Below are 15,307 nucleotides of genomic sequence, written 5' to 3' on the forward strand. Positions count from 1 at the left end.
CATCCTCCCCCTTACTCCATTAATGTTCCATTAACAGATAGACGTAATTGAAAATGTATCTATTGTGAATCTGGCCAGTCTATTTGATATGGCTTTATTATCTCTGTTCTCTAAAGGGGCAGTACACCCCTGGTTCTCCATGCCTTAAGATTTTAACCCCAGGTTAAATCCATGTCCAGGAAACACTACCTTGGTAGTCTAAATCCATGCTTAATCTGTGTCAAGGAAATTGCTCCCATGTGTGTTAATGCTACTGACAGCTCTACTAGGCCTCAGTATTAATGGCTTGCTGAAACACACAGCTAAACAAACAACTGCCACAGCCGGCTAACCCTGTTTGCCCTGAGGGGCCTATTGAGACTGGAGATGTTACTTAGTGCTTCATACAGTAGCAGCTGTGCTAATAGTCACAGCTTGACTGGTCTGAAGCGCTAATGCTAATGATATTACAGCAATCAGATGATTAGGATAGCATTATCAGCAAAATACCACAATTGTGAAGTGGTATTTTGTAAAGACTTAATATGACACTTAAAAGGCCGATTTTCACCCGTATCCCCACATATTTGCCATAGGGAGAACATGTGAAATGCGGCTGCAATGCTTGCCTCCTTCCCTATATCTCAAGCTTTCTTTTTCCTGTTCAAAACAAAGTCCATACTGCAAGAGTGTATTGCTCTCTGACTTAACACACTGAAGGGGGCAGTACTAAGGCATTCAGATGCAAAAGTTATACAAATGTGCGAGATCGGACTGTGCCGGTGGTAAACCAAGGCCAGCTGGTGCGAAACTAACGTCATTCAGCACCAGGTGCACCAAGACATCGCCCACCAGTGGGCATTAATTTTACGGTGGTCAGCGTTAATTTAGCCAAAGAGCGGATTAACCACAACCACATTTGAATAGATTTCTGTTCAGGCAAAGAAAAAAAGTGCTGCCTTAGGGAGAGAAATGCATCAGCCAGTTTCCAAGTTCCTGTCTGTTCAAGGTTTTAATCTAGCAGGAGTTGTCCACAGAGCAATGATAGCCATCGCTTATAGGTGAGCTGGAACCTGGGAATCAATAGTATAATGTGCCGTACATATTTGTGTGTTTGGAGTGTGTGTGTGTGTGTGTGTGTGTGTGTGAGACAGAGAAAGAGTAAGGCAGGCAACAAGACGGAAGGTGAGAAAGATCAGGTGGTTCAAACTGACTGGTTGTAACCAACTGTAGTACGTGTCACTAATAAAGTTCTCTGTATACTTGTTTGGAAAACACTTGTGGAGTGTTGGACTCATGTTGTTTGATGCACAATAGAAACCATTCATAATGTTAAGGGGCACAGATTTTGGGAAATGAAGTCCAGCAATCCATCTGGGACAGTAAATGAATAAAGATGAAGAAAACTGCAATGTCAAATGTTTCTATCATAAATGTAATGTCTTCCATTACATTTATGATAGAACATCATCCATGCAGACAGTTGGTTCACTTTACCTTTCTTTGTTTTCTTGAAAATTCCATAGTGCATCAGCTGATCGTAGCAAAAAGCAAAATGACAAAACATACTCTCAAATTATGCTTTCTTGAAATGTGTGCATGTAATAGTAATCATAGAGCTACTGCAAATGTGCCAACCCATTTTCGAAAACATGATATTGGAGAGCTGCCAATTTAAATCAACTAAATAATAGTCTAATTCAACTACAGAAAACAATGCAATCAACTAAACTCAACTAATAATGGCGATTGGGTGAAATCAGTGGCTTGTCTTTTGAAACCCAATGAATAAGCTAAATTGAGCACATACTTGAAAAAGGAAAATCTTATTAAACTGGGGGCATGTGCTAATTTGTTTGCACAAATTCTGAAATTGTGCTCAAATTAATCGAAATAAGTGCATAAGGTCTATCTCATTTGCAAGCATGCCCTTGATGTCCTTGATACTGTACATGTATTTTTTCTGTGGCCACTTCCATTATATATACAATGGAAAGAAACATTTTTGATGGAGACTGTTGATTAACTTCACTCTTTCTTTTTTTAAATGAAATACTGCTGTGGGTGATTGTAGTAGCCCTCTCAAGGTTTTTAGTATGCAATTAATACATATTAGCAGCACTGGGTCAATACACATGACCTCAAAGACATTGACCCCAAGGAACTCAATAAAAAGTAAACAATGATAATCTTGTTACTTGAATATGACTTTGTGACTTTGCATATTCAATCAGGGTCCCACATCAATATAAAGAATAAAAAGGAGCTACTCTATCTACTTCTACATACAGGAAGAGACTAAAAAGCTTTCAGGTAAATCTCAGATGGTAACTACTTTTTCCTTTTGAAATTAGTTGAAACTTGAAAATGTTAAATTACAGTAATACTCCATTGAATTGTGCTAAATTACAGCAATACTCCTTGTAGGGATTATAAACCCTATCAGCACTCGGGAATTTTAAATGCTAGTTGTCCAACAGAATGAGTCAAAATGTACAGTATATATAATGACAGTTGACTGCTCAGAAACTAGTATCAGCATATATACTGTAAGAACTGGAATCTGTAAATTTCCATATCAAAGTGAAATATTACCTTAGAGAGATATTTCAGTTTTCTTTGCTCACTTCTAAATTCTACTAAAAGCTGACACTGACAGCAAATAAACACGGGAACCTCAAGGACAATGGAAACAGCAATCCTTTGTTAATTATTAGAGTATGAGTCTAAACAAGTAATCATTTCTGTTTTCATAATTTATCACATTGTATCATACTATTCATTTCACTCGTGACACTTTACAATTAATATAAACATGAAATAAGTTGAATTAACACGTTTCTCAGGGGCTCAGTTGCAGCACTGGGAGCACAGGAGCTTAAAGACTCTGGTCGACTATTTTCACGTCATCACATACTCCACATTGCAAAGCTTCTGGACATACACATCTGCTCAAAGATGTTACCATATGTTAAACGTATGCATCGTACAGTGGGACGGACAAGAAGGAATTACAGACATTTGATTAGGAGGCTGCCATCAAGTCTGTTACAGAAATCATTTCATGTGTGACAAATGGGTGGCGACATTTGATCAGTTTTTGTTAGGCAAAGACCTTTATGTTTAATATTAAAGTCCCATAAAGCATTTCCCCCCCCCTCAAGACCGGGTCAAGCACAGAAAAGGTTTAAGTGTCCATCCTGAAAATGCAAAATAGAGATGCATGATTACAGTTAATAATATATTTTTTTAGTCCCCCAGCTTTCCATGGAAAAAGAAAAAAAAATCATAATCCACAGGTTACCTATAAAACAATATCCAGTTCGAAAAAGCGGTTTTCTGCAATATTCCATCACATGGCTGTTTCTGAGAGTGTGTGTAAGAGAATTCCTCCTAAGCTCCCACTTCCTTCCTCCCTCTGACACAGGATTGTATGGTCTCAGACTGGTTTCCCTGTGGGATGAACATGAGATATGGATATGAGATATGGTCTTAAACCCTTTGTGTGTGTGTGTGTGTGTGTGTGTGTGTGTGTGTGTGTGTGTAGGGGGGTGGGTTATGCATGGACAGTAGGCCTATATGTGTTGTGTGCATGTGTGTGCTTGGACATATAGGCCTGTGTATGCGTCTGCAGTCCTGTATGTAAACCTGCATGTGTGTGTGTGTGTGTGTGTGTGTGAGATCTTGCCAGCGTTCTGTATGGGATGTGTATGAAGCCTTTGCCTGTAGTGAATCCCCAGAGGAGGCGGGCTAACCCAAACATTCAGCTGTCAATCACCATGAGCCACCAACCACGGACGCGACCCGGAAACAGGAAGAGGCCTTGCTGTCCCTGAACGGACCTTACCGTGTTGCTCTGGAGGGAGCCATGTATATATAGATGTATGTGTGTGTGTTTAACTTGAATTTACTATGGTGAGTTCACCATAAGTGAAACACTTTTTGCATTTCCAACTTCTGTGGCATCTATCATCCTCTACCCAACATACTGGCCCAATGTGATACATTTCTGAATTGCTCAAGATGTTATATTCAGGAGACATGACACACCCATATGTGTACAAGAATATAGGTGTATACAATATAACACAATATAAATGGGACACTTCTATACTACACTTAAATACTATAACTCAAGTCCTAACTGTGTGCTACCCTAATTACAAATTACTAGCATACTCTGAATGCTCCTCCAATATGACTTCCATCTAGCTTTCTGGGAAGTTTTTCTTGATCTTTGCTCTCCATTATAATGATAACAGCTACAAGATCAAATTTGGACTTGCACCTTGATATACAAACTGATGTCCATGTATATGAGGGCTTGGTAAGTATCAATTTACACAAGCTCATCTTGATACAGATGGGTTAAAAGTTCAGACCCGGTTTAAAATAACAGTACAAGAAGCACAGTCTTGCCTGGCTTAAGTACAGGTGATCCCTTTGTTTTCTTTCCAAAAGCCCAAGAGGCTGTCACACTTTATTTATCTGGGTCTGCTAAAGTAGGACAAAAACAAAAAATATTTTCTAAATTCAAACATCATATTGACAACTTTTTTTTTTATCTAAGATAAAGTGTTATGCACATTTAGAACTTAAAAAACGTAAGGTGTCCCACTTCATGCAAAGTCCAACTTTTTGAAGAGTGTGTGTGTGTGTGTGTGTGTGTGTGTGTGTGTGTGTGTATCTGACTCATGTCAGCTGAAATCACTAAGGTAGGTGATGAAAACGTAAAGAACACCACTGTCTCTTAACTAAGAATACCATCTTCTTGTTTTTCTCTCTTCTCCTCCCTCTTTTACTTTTCCCTCTTCTCTCTCTGTTGACACTGGTGGATCTGGCATGAAACAACTGGAACAGATAGACTCATCTTTTTCCCTCTGCACTGACCCATCCCGACTCTCTCTCTCTGTCTTTTCCTCTGCTATCTGTATCTATGCAAAATATTTGACGGATACCAGGATGATGCAGAAACAAAGTAAATCAAAATCGCACTCCAATATTCTGTGTCTGTGTGTGTATAGCCTATGCCATATGTGTACATATATGTGTGTATGACAGCGAGACAGAGAGAGCGAGAGAGAGAGAGAGAGAGAGCAAGAGAGAGAGAGAGAGAGAGAGAGGGGAGGCTGGTGGGTGAACACCTGGGGCTGCTACGAAAATATTTACCCAAGCAAGAGTCACTGCTGGAGGGACTTGTCTCTTGCCATGCCCCCCCTCCTCTGTCTCCCTTTCCCTGGTTCTCCACTCGACATCCAATAATGTCTTTAGATTGATTAAAACAAACACACACACACACGCACACAGTCTGAAGGCATTACCCACTTAGTGGAGACGAGTGGCGAGGCTGGAGGGGACAGTGAACTGTGGGTGACGTAGTTATAAAAATGGCTGGCAAGGAAAAGAGTAATGAATATCAGCACTAGAGATGACCTGGAGGGAAGAAAGGCAGGAGGGAAAAGAGAGAAATGCTCTGGAGTTGGCCTGAAGGGAAGGAGCTGCCTCTTCCCCCAAAGGAAATTTAGCTAACTGCTAGCTACTAATCAGATGCTTGCTCATGCGTTGCCATTTATCTTCCCGCTCACTGGGGAAAGCTTTTATAAGCTCTGTTGATGAGGTGTAATGCAAACAGCCACGCCGTCTTCCCTCAGGCATACCTGTAGTGTTTCAGCGTGTGTGTGTTTACGTGCTTGGAGGGCTTAAGCCTTGGGATATGTAAATTCTATGACTACCTCATATATTTTATCAACTTTGCTTAGTTAAAAGGTTTTATTTCATTACACTGCGGCTCATACTTTCCCTAAAACTGATCTCCAAAGGCTAATGCAATCAATAATAAAAACACCGCTCTTGCTCTCTCTCTCTCTCTCTCTCTTTGTCAGTATTTGTGTGTCAGTGGCTCTAAGCGAGTGTCGGTCTTTCATGGGCGCCCTGGTGTGTGATGAAGTATGTGAGAGGCTGACGGAGAGAGTGTGAGAAAAGGAACGGAGAGACAAAAACACACGCACTGTATATGTGTGTCTGTGAGCCAGTGAACGAAATATATGACCTGAAGTGTGTGTGTGTGTATGTGTGTCCTGGCACGTGTGAGGTGGTGTGTGGGCGTCGAGAGGGAGAGCTCATAAAACCCATGATCACACTGATGAGGTCACGGGGAGTGAAACCGGAGAAAGCCTTTCATTTCCTGTCTCATTCCATCCCTCTCTCTCTCTCTCTCTCTCCTACCTCCATTCATCCATCTCTCCTCTACCCTCCTGCCTCACTCCTGTTTTTCACCAGTGACGCCAAATGTCAAAAGTCTCTTTCTCTCCTTCTTGCCTCTCTGGAGTCTTTCTGAATCGTTCTGAAAAATTATGATTGCATTCTGAGCTTAAAAACGCTATGTTACATAATCAGGATCAATAAACGATTTTGTCTGAATTATTAATTACTGAACGCAATTTTGATGAAACTTTTTTTCTCGTGTGAAATGGGTCCCTGGGTTCATGGCATTTGGTCAAATATACAAAAACATTCTGTCAGTTTTGTACAAATGAGACAGAAAAAAGGTAATTGTTCATTTGGTTTTCACCCATTAAAACTCATTAAAAATCCACTGATACATTCTGGCATAGCTTCGCCTGCTAATGTGTTTACAGATCTAATGTTTGAATCCCTGTCATGCTATACTCTTGCGCTATCCTGTCTGTCTTCACTTTATAAACAGAAAATAATATTTTTAGTAGGGCCGGCTATTTCTCCTTCTTTGTTTCCTCCAAAGGTTCTCTTCAGCCAAATTAACACTAACCACACGCAGTCAGTCTGTCAGTCAGTACATTAAAAAACAAAAAAAAACATTCTGCGTTTGTGTTTGTGCCTCCACTCACCTTGCAAAACAAACAAGCATTCAAACACACACACACAAAAAAAGTGTGGATTCATGGGATTGGCTTCACTGTCAGTGGCATTCAAGACTCCAACACAGTAATGTGAATGAGATGTTTAAAAATATAGACAGTGTCAGTTTAACAAATAAATGTCATTAAAAACAATCATGCTGGTTCTTTAGCTAAGCAGTCGGGTGCATATATTAAGATGCAAGAAATGTATGGAGCAGACTGAAAACTGTTTAAGAAGAAATGATGATGCTCCAAAACGTGAATTTCTTTTTCGAGGGTTATGTGTTAAAAGTATATATGTTAGACTAGGTTTTTGAACAGTGGAAGTCAATGGAGAGTTGGTGGCTGAATGCTGTTCCCCAGGGCCACAATTCTCTGTTTCACAGTTCATGGACGTTATATGGAAGTAGGCTAAACCGTTCTAGCAAAAGAAAAGCAAAGTAAAATACCGCTTTAAGTCTACACCAGATGCTGTGAGTCAACAAAGGAAAATAATCCTTACCAATACCATCAGTGTAAGTGTGTGTGGACCACAGTTAGAGAAGACTTGCTCTTGCAAAACTTACATCTGCAGCCACAGGGAGAGACTGTCTTCATCTCAGTGGTCACTGCTACCCTGTAGTCATCGTCTATTGGGAGGAGAAGATTGGCACTAACCACTGCAATCACACTGGCAATCACAGCTGTGTGGAGAGCACAAAGGAAAGTGGATAGGAAGGTGTGCATGGTACGGTGTGTGTGGCTTCCTGTATGCCTCTATAGGACAGAGATGGGGGAGATGGATGGATGGAGGGTCTGAGTAATCAGAGAGATCAACAGAGAGAGCAACAAAAGTTAGATTCTCTACTCAATGTTCTCTTGGCAGGAGATACTGACTAGCTGTGAGAAGCTTTCTCACTGCTACTGTGTGAAAAACATTGCAAGTCCAGTTGTGACATTTTTTCTTTTTGTTAACTTGAAATGAAAGTTTACATAGCCTAGGATTTATGAAACAAGCACATAGACAGGTAGCATAAGAGAACAAAGTGTGAAATCCATATAATAGCTTGCTTACCATTGATTTTCTTCACATTTCACCAAAATCTCAAGGCACACCTGAGCTCACTCCATGACACTACAGCTGAGAAGCAGTGCCACAGAGGACAACAGAGAACTACACCACTTCTCCCGCAGTCGCTCAGCTTCCTATCCGAGGCTCATTACTGGTCAGTGTTTGAGAAAGGCTCCAAGGGGCAGCAGTAGCTGTCTGCCAGATTGCCTGTCCCATCTGTGTGCTCACGTTTAGTGGAGGGAGGGAAATGAAATGTGGGGTACAAGACAGAAAGCAGGAATGATGCTGGGGTGAACTGTGCGTATACACGTGTGTTCCCGAGAAAAAGAGACAGATAGAAAACATTGGAAACATTAAAACACGGGTCTGCGCCAAGCTAAATGAGAGCAAAACGCGAAGGACAACAAAATGACAAAGCAAGTCAACATCAAATACTGTGGGGCACCTTGATTAGGAAATGGAATCTCCCTCAAAAAACATGTGAGCAAAAAAGACAATGATGTACGTGAACCCGGTCTGCCTGTGTGTGCAGTTTTCTCAGATCATCACTAAGCAAACTGCCACTTCTGATTAACCTTGATCGAACATCTCTTTGTGTTTGTGTGTAAAATATATTCCATTCTTTCCCCCGAGAGGAGAAAGGGAAGCTGCAGCACTAACAGTGATTAGGTATTCTGCATTCAGGAAGGTTTAGCACAAGGGACCCCAGGCTTTCTCAGAACCATATTTTATGTATTTCTGTATTTATCCCAGTTTCATAAACACAAACAAATTAGATAATGCGGATGGGGAGTCTGGGATTAATTTTGAAGCGGCTGATTAGTGTGTGTGTGTGTGTGTGTGTTTAAGAGATAGTCTATGTCCTGGGATAATTGTGTCTGGGACCATGCCTCAAAAGCCTCCAGGCTTTACTGCAGTCTGGGAGACACCCCCTCTCCTCCTCCTCCTCCTTTCCCAGCCTCCGCCCATCCCCCTTCATCCCTCCCACCCCACTTAAACTCCCATTCTGTCTTTTTATGTTTTTCTGTAGTCTGGAAGAGAAACTTGTTTTTTCACCGGTATCTTCTTTCCGCTTTCCATCTCTCCACACATCCTCTCCCCTATTCCTCCCGTCTTCCTTTTCTCCCTCCTACTTCTAGTCACCCTCCTCTCTTTCATTCCCGTCCAGCCACCTGCTCTCCTTCCCCGCCCATGTCAATCAGATCACAGCAATGGGATTGGGGCTAATACCTGAGAGTGGAGTGTGTAATTCTTCACTCAAGTAAGTAGAGAGTGTAAGGAATAAAGGAAATACTTTTAATGTCAAAACCTCATCAGCAGATGAAGCCACAGTCTTTTGACAACTTCCATTCTGTTTCAGTGTACACATAGTCCGTACACATAGTCCGTTTGATCAAGTGTACACAAATACTGTAAACAAAGTCTGCTTTGAACAACACAGGTACAAGGCTGTGGCCTGATAAACTTTACAGACCAGTACAAAACAAACAAAAACAAACATTTGAAATACATTTTGTTATATTTCAACTCTTGACCTCTTGAACTTATTATTTTTGTATCAATATATTGTTGATATATATTTTTTTAGATTCCCCAATGTGTTGAATAGACTGACCAATTTTCCCATGGGTTCCACTCCCTTCTTAGAAACAATATGAGCCCAAACACTGTGCAGTCCACATCAGCTGTATTGCTACAATGCAACTGGTCATGGGTTCCCATAACTATGCAGAGTGCTCAGGTCCAGTCCCATAACACCATCTATCCAACAAGTTACAGGGTCCTCCAGCCTAACCTAAACAAGTTTTAAGACCCTGATAAGATGCTATCTTGGGCTCGCTAGGCTCCCATCAGAACCAACTGGCCAATCTCCTTATAAGAACCATATTAATTCTCATCCCCAATTACTTAAACCATGACGAATTCAATCCCCTTTCAGTAGAGCCAATATTAATGCTGGTCCCTGATGATAAATGTGATCCTCTCAGGGTTTTATTCCACTCAATAAGCTCAAAAGCAACAAATATGGGTTCTAGTCACCCTATTGGAGCACCCTGATCAGGTCCAGGCTGATCCGTTCCCTCTGGGTGTCCACGTTAAGGACCCGGACCTCCACCCGTTCCCCAGGGCCCAGGCCTAAGCTGCGGCGGCGCTGGTTGGTGGGCAGCTTGTCCAGGGTGATTTTGCTCTTGTGGATGAGGCCCGAGCAGCCCACACCGATGTCTACAAAGGCCCCGAACAGAGTGGTGTTGTCCACCCGTCCCGTCAGCACCGTGCCCATCTGCAGATCTCTCATAGACACAATGCTCCGTTTGAAGTCTGGTTGCTCAAAGTCTAAGGAGGGGAGGGAGGGAGAGAGAGAGAGCGGATATCGATGAGAAAGAAGAAGTGGCGGTGGCTAGATGGAAGAGGGAGAGAGAGAGATGTGACAGAGAAGAGAAGAATGGAAGATAGAGGTATGGGAGGCAGACAGGACAAATGTGTGTGAGGAGAGAGGGGAAAAAGGTTGCAGGGGAAACAGAAATGACGAACGGATATCACGTTTCTAGCAGTAACCCAATATTTGCGTCTGCATACTTCCACATTCCTCGACATTCAATTCCACCCCACTTTCCATTTGGCCTGTTTTCGAGAGATCTTTTTCCTCTCTGCAGCATTAACACAAACAAGGAAGGCTCGTGCTCCAGGAAATAGTCGGGTCCAATTATCCTCCCCGCAGCACTGATTTCATGCGGTAGCCTCGGCCCATCTGTTTACTCAGCTGAGCACTGGCTAGGAGGCCATGCGTAGTGTGCTGCAACCGAATAGGGCCAACCTGGGAATGAACCTTGAAGCTGCGTTCCTTAATTTTAAGAAGAGTGGCCAGCCCTAAAGCCTAACAGGGTATCCAGGCTTGACATTTTTTTTCTCTCCACGTGAAACTGAGGGAAAGCCTAGTAACAAGGGATGGGAATGATTCTGCATTTAAATGACTAGTTGTCTGGAAATCAGAAATCAATGCTGAAATTAATTGGTAAAACTAAGTTCATTAATTTACCTGCAAACTACTTTTTTTTTTTTTTAACTTTCTTTCTACCTTGTTTTAGAGTCAGTGAGCATGGCATTGCGCACACACACACACACACGGTATCAACAAATGATAAACATAAAAATCAGATGAGCATAAAAATCATTTAAAAATCAAAGATCAGTTTACGGGTGCACCCAGAATAGACGCTCAGGGTTTCCTTACTTATTTTACATTTTAATTTCCATTGCTAACCCGTAACTGTATGTTTCGTTGACCTTGTTCGTCACTTTTATTTTGTTTTTAGTACATGCTTCTAAATCTCACTTCTCATGCCTGATTATTTATCCACTGCCCCTGCTAGGAACCCAGACTGGTCCTTTACTCATACAGTCACAGCATTACATATTAAGTGTTACACAGGCCTTGAAGCAGAAGTGGAGCCTTCTCATGACAACACTTCCTCTTTGGCCCCAAGTAAGTGTGTTTTTTGTCCTGCCTAAGTCTGGCCCAACATATTAGATCCATCTTACAGCCCATGGCTTTGAGCTTTCCCTTCTTGTATTTCATACACTTTTTCTGAATACTAGACCAGAAAAAGAGAAGGAAACAAGTGAAAGAGAAATGTGACGGCAATTCTTCCGGGGCAAAATGCATTAGAGCTACATGTGAGACGGGCAAAACTGCTGAAAACCTTAAAGTTTGTGTGATTGTGTGTGTATGAGATTCTTTAAAGAGAAAAGCAGAGGGCTTTGTGTGTGTATGTGTGTTTGTGCTGCTCTCCCCTGTGTTTTACAGTAGAGACAAATTCTCTGTCCAACAACACACAGTCTGCTAGAGCCATCACACCATGTTAGAAATATACTGCTAGTGTTGTTGGGCTATAGGGACCAAGCCACAACACGACATGCCTATTACAATACAGGCACAAGAAAAGACAGCGTGTGTTGGCTAACCGGGTGGACAGTTGTTAAAAACCGCCGAGAACAAGTGCAAATTTCGATCAGCCAGTAGGGAACTGTAAAGGGCACTACGCAGGGAAGATGAGAGATTTACTGCAGTTACTGTAACTTCTGGGTTGCAGATAAGTGCGCTCTATGAAATTCTATATGATTCAAAACACTGATAGTTGTGTGTTCAGTGACAGGAGTTTTCCACAAAAATCTAGCCATAAAGGGCAGAGGGGTGATCCTGACTAATAAGAATTTTGACTGAGGTTCTGTCTCAAGTTGGATTCCTATTCACTGATGAAGACTGAAGCAGCAATTCATTGGAACATAAATACAAGCTGGTGCTTTGGTCTTTCTTTTCCTACATCCTCTACAGTTGTGTTCTTCCACAATTTGCAGTCACAGCCTGCTTCTATACCTTCTGAGTTAGGAGATAATTCTCACAAGAGCAAAGTTGAGTCCTACCTTGACACTTCCGTTGAAATTCAACTGTCTCAAATCAGTCAGTGACACTGAATTATGGAACTACTGGTAATTAAATGAATGGACACCAAAACAGAGGTGTGACTGTTGTGGTGGGAGTCTTACTTTGTCGTATGTCAAAGCTAGGGGGCTGCGTGAGTCCGTCTATGATGAGTGTGAGGGTCTCGGGGCTGGTGTCCAGGGTCCTGGCCAGCTCCTCCACACTGCTGGCCTGAACCTTGGTCTCCACACACTGTCGCAGCCCTGCACTCCCGATCTGGTGTACACTACCATCCACCAGGGAGAGAAATCTGGAGAGGAGAGGAGAGGAATATAGTGTAGAATGTGAAAAAGAAACCTTTAAAAACATCCAAAAACAGCAAATAAACAAGAATCACACTAAAACATTCTGTGTGTGCAAGAACATGCACGCGCACGTCTGTGTGGTTGCATATGACAAAGTGTTTATAAATTAGTTTTAATAGTGGTCCCAGTTGGGCTACAGCACGTGTGCCAAGTCCCTCGCTGACCAAATGAGAGTGGCCCGGGGCTAAGAGAGAGAGAGAGAGAGAGAGAGAGTGAAAGAGAGAGAGAGAGAGAGAGAGATGGAAGGAGAGAGGAAAAGTGACGAGAAGAGAGTGAGAATGGTTAGAATGGCGAGTACAAGAAAAGTAATGAGAGCTGTGGAGAAAAAGAGGGAAAGTAAAGTAAGTAAAAGATGAAAACAGCAAAAGTGGGAAGGAGGGAGGGACGGAGCATAAGCTAGGGGAGGTAAGGAGAGAGAGGGAGCCGGGGGAAAGGAGGGAGGGCAGGAGAGGTGTGAGAATAATTATGCACTAAATGTAGAGGTGTGGAGGCTCAGCCCTCTGTTCATAAACACACGCACACACACACTTATTTTACCCCCCAGTAAATCAGGTAAATCCACAGTGGGCTGTTAACACCCTCACACCCCGTCTCATGAAACTGCCTCCACTTTACCTGGATTGGACTGCTCATCTGTCCGTCAACCGGGCGGACAAACCCCCTTCATTCAGTTTACGCTAGCAGGATGTCCCGCCTCCAAAATGTCTAGACAGTCAGTCAAGTTGCACCACTTAAAATTCACGGAGCTTGAGAATTAAATCCAAACTAATTAGCTGGTCTACATTCTAAAGGGTCTGAGTAGCAAACTGGCATGAGAGCCAAGAGTAGAAAGAAGGGCCTACGGAAAAACGTGGGATTTTGGTGTGTGTGTGTGTGTCTGTATGTGTGTGTGTTTGTGTGTCTGTGTATGTGTGTGTGTATATACTGTATGTATATATTATTTGGGAACTTTCCACAGCTGGTGATGGATGTGAATGTGTGTTTCAGTCTATGCATGTGTGTGTATGGACCAGCTGGGCAGCGTCCGTGACGGATGTCGGTCGCTGTGGCAGCCTGACGCCAAACGGACTCCGCAGCTGTCCCCCCCCCGCCCTGTGACGGACAGGACAGGTGGACATACACAACCACACACACACAATGTTGTTGAGAAATGCTCATTTGGCAGTAGTGGGGACAGTGTGGATGTAACTGGACACGGCTTGTGTACAAACTATGTATGAGACAGCTGTGGGAGGAGAGGCCCCTGCCAGCTAACTCACCCGTCTACCGGCCAAAAGAGGGAGGCAAGAGGAATCAATCCCTCAATGCTAGCAAGCCAGATCTGTTCAAGATAGTGGCTGCGTATGTGCCAGAAATGGCTTAGTGGTCAAGAAACCACACCTCTGGACCAACATGGACGCCTGCTGGCCCTTGGACCTTCTCTCCTGTGTCTCCTCGGGCCCTCTCAGCTTTCCTACTATCTCAATATAGAAAAGGAAATATTCAGGGGGAAGGGGGCTGCCAGCTCTTCTTAAAGAAATGTAGCCAAGTACATTTTGTTGGATGTCCACCTTCAGCACTCCCTTTAATGAACATGATGATCAAAAAATGCACGCACAAACAAACGCACGGAGAGGAGAGGAGGAAAAGGTAGAGGAAAAAGGAGAGGAAAATTGTGTTGATTTATGAGCAGCCAGCTTTCTGGCTCTGGACCTTATGATGGTGTCGGTGGGTGGTGGGTTCCAGTTTCAGGTGTGTGTGTGTGTTGCCCATCTCATTTTTCCAGTGGAGTATGTTAGTATTTAAGGGGTACCAGGAGTCCGGGGGCTTCTACCGCTGGTGGGTCCATGCTCTGCACATAATCACTACCAATACTGTGTTGTGCGTATGTGTGGTTGGGTGGGCTACATTATAGATTTTATCCAGGCCCACAGTAAGACCCCCCTCTGTCTTATATTATATAAATATTCTTTATAGATTGGACCCCCAACTGTTACATATCAGAAAAATATTCTTCACAGAGTGAACCTCCCTCTGTCTCACATCAGAGAAATATATTTCACAGAATGGGCCCCTCTGTCTTACAGGAATATATTTCATAGATATTATGATGTGAAATATTCTCTATAGAGTGGGCCCTCTACAGCTGAATATAAGCATTCCTCATAGAGAACCTCCACTGTTACATATAGAAATCTTCTTCATAGAGTGGACAATTATAATCATCCCTGAAACAAAGGGAGACAAACTTGGTCTATGCCTGTGTGCATGTGTGTATGAATGCATGTGTCTACTGTATGTGTGTATGTGTGTGTGTGTGCGTGTGTGTGTTGTGATATGGTTACAAAATGGGGATGATGTGTGGGCTGTGAGCAGTAATGGAGGATCCAGTTGCTCTAATGTGATGAACACGATATGGTTCACACACGCCACATACACACACACACACACACACACACACACACACAGACACACACACACACACACACAGCTGGGATCAGATGTGCCATTGATTTAAGCATTCCACCGCCATCGTTCCTCCATTCTCCTCCTCTCCTCCTCCCTCCATACCTCCTGTCCTCGTCTCATGTAGGTGAAAAGAGGGGTGAGGCGTCTCAGTGAAGCCCATCATCTA

The 15,307-nt window shown here is 42.8% G+C and overlaps 1 protein-coding gene across 1 annotated transcript in view; it reads right to left on the bottom strand.

Annotated features, from left to right (window-relative positions):
• Positions 1–9,243: 9,243 nt before the first annotated feature.
• srbd1 (S1 RNA binding domain 1) overlaps positions 9,244–15,307 on the bottom strand; it is a 63,913-nt gene continuing 57,849 nt past the window's right edge. Inside the window, exons 20-21 of the mRNA XM_071916916.2 lie at positions 12,454–12,638; positions 9,244–10,242 (exon numbers count right to left, since the gene is read on the bottom strand). Coding sequence (XP_071773017.1) covers positions 9,950–10,242; positions 12,454–12,638 — 478 coding nt within the window. The 3' untranslated portion in view covers positions 9,244–9,949. The remainder of the gene's footprint in view (positions 10,243–12,453; positions 12,639–15,307) is intronic.

The sequence above is a fragment of the Centroberyx gerrardi genome, chromosome 15, assembly GCF_048128805.1.
Source record: "Centroberyx gerrardi isolate f3 chromosome 15, fCenGer3.hap1.cur.20231027, whole genome shotgun sequence".
In the NCBI taxonomy this organism is placed as follows: domain Eukaryota; kingdom Metazoa; phylum Chordata; class Actinopteri; order Beryciformes; family Berycidae; genus Centroberyx; species Centroberyx gerrardi.